Genomic DNA, 5,634 nt, shown 5'->3' with positions numbered 1-5,634 from the left:
TAAACACAAGAATAGCACCCCATTTTTACATCTATCCCTTGGAGATGCCCTTAGGTGCCAAAAAAAACATTTCAAAGAGCTGAGCATTACAAAGCATTACCAAGACTATTGGGCTCGAGTTTAATGACAATAATCATATGAATTCGACTTAAATTGAATGAGTTTGGACTAAAATTAGTTTTATCACTCCGTTTATAACCCTCCCCTTAGAACACAATAATTTTACAATCATACTTTTTCACTTTTTGGGATGCTAAACACAAGAATAGCACCTCATTTTTACATCTATCCCTTGGAGACGCTCTTAGGTGCCAAAAAAAACATTTCAAAGAGCTATTGAAGAATGAGACCGACATCCATGATTACAAATCCTACCATGGCATTACCCTATCCAAAAACCCAAACTGCAGTTTCCCAGTTCACGCCAAACACCCGATAATGTTCACTCCCCAAAAGCACCACTACCCCATCTGAGACAAACATAGGAGTTTTAATGCCGGAGAAGTCACCATGCCGACAATGTCTGATATTATTGGCTCATCAAGGGCACAAAACCTTGACCTTCAGCTCCAATTGCTAGGACCCCTTTTCAGGAACACAGCCAAGAGTCGAGAAACCAAGCGAGAGCTAGGAAGGGCTGAGGGGCTGATAAGGGTCTGGTTGGGAGGCAGAATTCTTCACTTAGACTCAATCAGATTGAGGAGAGAGACTCTGGGTATGGAGAAGTCCATCTTTGGTATTGGTTTGTTTATTGGAGCTATTGCTTTTCGATATGGCTACGATTGTCGCTGCAGGACTGCTGAGTTGCTTGCCATCAATGACTCTGATTTTTACCATTCGAAGGTTCTTTCCTTGCTCTTTTTTCTCTCTTTCTATAGGCGCCTGTTTTGAATTGGCTTATTACTGTATCAAATTTGTTATTGTTATAGAGTTATGTACTATTTGTTAGAAAAATGGATGAGCCTATCATCATATTCTTGATTTCTCCATTTGCCATTAGCTTGTTAGGTTCTATAAGAGAATTGGGTTCAAGACTGTGCATGAAGTAACTGGTTCAACAATTGGAGACATTCCCCACATGTTAATGTGGGGAGGAGTTGGGACTCGAATGGATGCCAATGTTGAAGAGCTTTTGATAAAATGGTGTACCAGGTTCAAGTCTTAACTCTTAGTTCTGCTCAAAAAATTGTTATCACTTGGTGATATCGGTCTCTCTTGGTGAGGAGCTGTTCCCCGGAATGCTAATGCCTACTATTTAGCACCTATGTTGATATTTAGAGATGCTGGTAGCAAGGCCAAATATGGTAATTTGCATAATTGTCATGTTTTACATGATTTAATGCTGTAATTAAAGGATTACATATTTATTATAAGCCTCATGCTACCATTCCAAACAGCCCTTATATTGTAACCACACGACATGCTGATAGAGGCTTGACCTGATAGAGGATTGACCTTTATTGTAATCATGCATTTGTAATGAAGCCTCCTATCATGTTCATGTTTCATATTTATTGGTTATGTGCAGCAATTGTTTTGCAATTCTTTTTCCTGATACTTGTAATAAAAAAGTAGTAGAGTTTATTAATTTTTCTAATCCACTAACATCATGCTGTTTATCAGGGAGCTAAAAGGAATAGATAATATTAGTTTTACTAATATATTAGCATCATACTGTTTATCAAGGATCTACTCATAGTGAGAGAGCAAGAGCCAATCCGATTTTGGGATGCTTGTCGAGAGCTATGGTGTTAAATTCACCAGAAATTGTTAAGTATGATTTGGGCTTAAATTTGTGCATTAGGAGGGCATTTAGCTTCCCATGATTGTCAAGCTTCGCCTTTATAGTTGTATGGTGATCCACAGAGCATGAACCTCCAACCGTAAGATTGTTTTCCTTCTTCGAAAACCTCCGCGTGATCTCTGCCACGGCAGCTATCTTTCTTCCTTGGTCAAAGTAATGCACAAACGATGCTCTTATTAAGTCACCCTTGTCGGCCCTGAAAATTTCATGAAAAAGCTACTAATTTAGTAATTACTCCCTTCTTTCAGCTGTTTTTAATGCTCATCTGCAACACCATGTAAGCAAGACCTAGACAAAGTAATAATTTACTTTTCTAAATTTAGTGAAAGATTGTTATTCATTAATTTTAAGAGGCATAATAATGGCAGTTTAGGAAAATCCTGTAAGCTGCAATTAGTGATTCATTCAATTTATTTCTATCGTACAACTGTTTCTTCATTTTTTTAATCTGTTCAACAGGGATTGGGGAATTCAAACGCAGCGCTGAGGGCCAAGTGGTGAAGAAGGAGCCAACCACTAAGCAATGGTGCTCCTTGATATTTCTTCCTTTTTTTCTTTTTTGTGGATTATAAATATTTTCATTTTCCTTTAAGAGTAAACCATCCTAGATAAAAGAACAACCTACAGAATAATTGATGCATCGCAGATGGGCTTTGTCACACTGATGCCTGCATCATATGCAGCAAACTGGCTGGAGGAAGTCTTGTATGTTGCTTTCATGCCAATGGCAATGCTTGAAATATTAAGTGTTGCCGAAAGATTAGCTGAAGGGAGCTGGTTTAAAACAACAGATATGGTCACAGCAGAATGCTTATGGAAACCCAGGTATTGAATCTTCAGCTGAAATAGAAGGTGTGAAGGAAAGGTTAGCAACAAAATAAGTTCTTACTACAAGTCTACAATGGACCAGAACAAAGGTGTCCAAAGGTTTCATAGAAGTATCATGTGGCAACCGTAATATATCTATCAAAAGTATATTATTGCTTTGCACCCCATATTCCTCAAACAATCATGCATTGACATACACATTGGCATTTGTTAGGAACTTGCTGTCCAAGTGAGACAATTTAGCTTGCATTATAATGATATAGCAATATCCTCATCCCAGGCATTGGAGGTCATCTCAGTATTTCAAAAGTAGATATGACAAACATGCATGGAGTAGGAAAAGAAAATGTGTTGGTTGAATGTTTTAAGAATCATAATTCAAACTTTAAATTTTAATTATTTACAGAAGCAGGGAAGTCTCTTTAAAATTATTCTCCTACTATACATTCGTTAGTGAGCAAAGGGAAACAAAAGAAAATAAACACTCTCTTTGATTCACTTTAACTTCTCTATAGTGTAATAACTTTGAGTTGGATCTTAAATATTCTAAAATAGTAGATATAGTCGTGTCCTCTTTGTGTTGGACAAGTTTTATGCCTTGTAGATAATGACTCATAGCTCATTCCTGTATATTAAGAGGCATTCTCATATTTATTGAGAAATATCATTCCCCTATATGTTAGGATGATTGCAAGATCATATGTTTCTGAATTCTTATGTCTGTTTATGTGTATTATTCTGTGATCTTTTTGATTTCTTGACCTCTTTAATTGAACTTAAAAGTTTCAATTTTTTACCTTTTCTGTGTTCCTAAATCCAAATAATTTTCAATCTGATTTAAAGAACTCTGATATGGCAATCTCATACACAGCTAATAATAGCTAAAGAGTTTCGTACCATGCTGGTTTTATAATTTGGAAATTTTGCTGAAGCTATGAACTTTGTTGACGGCAAGAGGTTTCCGCTGAAACTGAGCGTTGCTGAATTCTGGCATAAGGAAAGAAAAACGTAAGATGCGTTAGTTTGGGAATGAGAAAGCATCACTAATAACTTGTCGATATGTTTTAAATATTCATGTCTCTGTGTGTATAGCATTCTGTGATCTTTTTTTATTGCTTGGCCTTTTCATTTAAGCTGACAATTTTTAATTTGTTACCTTTCTCATGTCCTAAATCCTCAAATTTTTCAATCTGATTTAAGGACTCCGATATGGCAACCTCATACACAGCTAACAACTAAAGAGTTTCGTACCATGCCGGATTTGTAATTTGCCAATTTTGCTGAAGCCGCTATCTTTGTTGAGGGGAAGATGTTTCTGCTGAAATTGAGGGTTGCTGAAATCTGGCATAAAAAAACAAATGAAAAAAATAAAAGGATAGAAAGATAAGATGCTTTAGCTCAGGAATGAGAGAGCATCACTGATAACTTGCGACAAACAGCGTAGCATTGGAGACTCACCCTCGAGTTTCTATCGACTTCGAGACCAATGGTAGCATTCCCGTATTTTCCTGCCACAGCTACGGGTGAAATTCTTCCATGGTCTGAATAGGTTGAAGTAATGACCTGAAGACATTCAGAAGAAATCCAAACTTCCTCGGTAATTTTACAACAGGTACACATGGCTGTTGAAAATTCGGAATGGCATCGACGACTTATGTTTTTAGTGTTACTATGCTAATGGCCGAGTGATATTCATTTATTTTACCATCTGATACAATCTGGTTCCATACTTCCATCAAACTGGATTGTTGTATTCCAAGTTTCATGGATTTCTGTGTTTGTTTGTTCTAGAAGAACTATTGTAATTGTTTAATAGCCATAAATCCTTCTACTATCATCTAGAGTGAGTATTTGTCAATTCTCTTCTGCATAAGAATTGATATAGCACTGAATATGTGTCACACACATGAGTTTCTGTTACTGGTTTTCTGTTGGAAGATGGTTGAATTTCTGAGTTTTTTCTCTACTGTACCTACTATTTACTGATACGGCGAGTTCGGGTTATGAAACAGTAAGTGTTGTGGTGTCATTTTGGTTCAGTGCTGCCATTTGAGCACTTGATCACGTGGCAAATTAGTCTTGATCGAGTTTAAAAGTTCGTTAATAGTTAGATTGTGCTTAAGCTGGTTCTTAGTGAACCTTTCACAATCATATAGCATGATAATCGAGCTGGAGAATGAAGGGCGCTGAAAAAAATATGAAGTGCTGGGGTTATGAAAAGATTTCCTCTGTTGCTTTGGAGGTTAGCCATTCTCTCAACTGTCCTTCCTGTTATCTTTCTGGTTCATTTTGTTCTTTTTTCGTGCTGTAATCAGTTCAGAAAAAAATAAATAAAAATAGAAGATATTTAAAACCCAGATCGATTGCCTGATTAACTTTTGTTCTTAATCGCCTTTGTAGAATAGGATTGAGAATTTTCAGGTTTTTTGACGATATGTTATTTTTCTTGTTCTTCTTGTTATTCCAGACTTCATATCTCATGGTTGGAATTCCAACACACGCATGAACTGGACTGAAAGCATGCCTCATGTTCTTGTTGTTATGTGCTTATGTGAATTAAAATAGCATCACAGGCAATCATCTCTACATACCATTCCATCATTCCTTCGAGTTGAGATGGTGATCCTCCTTGCGCTGGAATACCCTGTTGTAAGCAAGGCTGCATTCACAAGAACAAGAGTTGCAGAGACAACAAAAGTATAGCTACCGTGAAAGTTTGAAGGATTGAGTGGAAAACCATTTGCAAGAAATCAGAAACAGAAATCATATAATGCACAGCATGGATCAAAGATTCTGAAAGATCGAAAAAAAAGAGAGAAGAAAGTGATGGTGATGAATGATGAGTATTGAAGATGATTACCTTTGGATAACTTGTCAACATCAGAGAAACATTTGGGTCTTTTGGGTTCTTTCCTTGTGCTGCTTCTTTTCTTCTTCTTATTGCTACTGGTGGAGTCGCCCATGATTGTAGACCAAGAGACTTAAATGAGAGAGACTTGTCC

The 5,634-nt window shown here is 36.8% G+C and overlaps 2 protein-coding genes across 10 annotated transcripts; one reads left to right on the top strand and one right to left on the bottom strand.

Annotated features, from left to right (window-relative positions):
- The first annotated feature begins 303 nt into the window (after nucleotides 1-303).
- On the top strand, nucleotides 304-5,499 carry LOC119981720. Of its 9 annotated transcripts, none has more exons than XR_005464231.1 (6): nucleotides 304-843; nucleotides 1,001-1,304; nucleotides 2,264-2,330; nucleotides 2,488-2,776; nucleotides 3,833-4,874; nucleotides 5,100-5,499. XR_005464231.1 is itself a non-coding variant. In XM_038824831.1 (3 exons), exons 1-3 carry the CDS (start codon nucleotides 511-513, stop codon nucleotides 2,289-2,291), a joined length of 282 nt encoding a protein of 93 aa, XP_038680759.1. In that variant the 5' UTR covers nucleotides 304-510; the 3' UTR covers nucleotides 2,292-2,430. The 9 variants fall into 9 exon arrangements, 3 of the variants coding, with proteins under 3 accessions (XP_038680759.1, XP_038680757.1, XP_038680756.1); XR_005464230.1 differs by having other exon boundaries at nucleotides 2,451-2,629; XR_005464229.1 differs by having other exon boundaries at nucleotides 2,451-2,776.
- LOC119981719 (mitochondrial outer membrane protein porin 2-like) lies at nucleotides 1,565-5,634 on the bottom strand. The gene is made up of 7 exons (XM_038824827.1): nucleotides 5,493-5,634; nucleotides 5,224-5,291; nucleotides 4,091-4,195; nucleotides 3,884-3,973; nucleotides 3,530-3,619; nucleotides 2,430-2,644; nucleotides 1,565-2,000 (listed from the first exon to the last, which is right to left on the bottom strand). The coding sequence occupies exons 1-7, from the start codon at nucleotides 5,593-5,595 to the stop codon at nucleotides 1,694-1,696; spliced, it is 978 nt and encodes a 325-aa protein (XP_038680755.1). The 5' UTR covers nucleotides 5,596-5,634; the 3' UTR covers nucleotides 1,565-1,693.

The sequence above is a fragment of the Tripterygium wilfordii genome, chromosome 17 (assembly GCF_013401445.1).
Source record: "Tripterygium wilfordii isolate XIE 37 chromosome 17, ASM1340144v1, whole genome shotgun sequence".
Lineage (NCBI taxonomy): Eukaryota > Viridiplantae > Streptophyta > Magnoliopsida > Celastrales > Celastraceae > Tripterygium > Tripterygium wilfordii.
This window is presented reverse-complemented; position numbering and strand designations above follow the sequence as displayed.

What these genes read in the sequence shown, in the direction of transcription:
- LOC119981720 (XM_038824828.1), top strand. Translation starts at nt 511, where the DNA reads ATGCCGACAATGTCTGATATTATTGGCTCATCAAGGGCACAAAACCTT. An exon ending in CTGATTTTTACCATTCGAAG is followed by an intron (nt 844 to 1,000) that starts GTTCTTTCCTTG and finishes ATTTGCCATTAG; the next exon opens with CTTGTTAGGTTCTATAAGAG.
- LOC119981719 (XM_038824827.1), bottom strand. Translation starts at nt 5,595, where the DNA reads ATGGGCGACTCCACCAGTAGCAATAAGAAGAAGAAAAGAAGCAGCACA. An exon ending in AAGTCGATAGAAACTCGAGG is followed by an intron (nt 3,974 to 4,090) that starts GTGAGTCTCCAA and finishes TTTTTATGCCAG; the next exon opens with ATTTCAGCAACCCTCAATTT. An exon ending in TGCGATGCATCAATTATTCT is followed by an intron (nt 2,001 to 2,429) that starts GTAGGTTGTTCT and finishes TGAAATTTTCAG; the next exon opens with GGCCGACAAGGGTGACTTAA.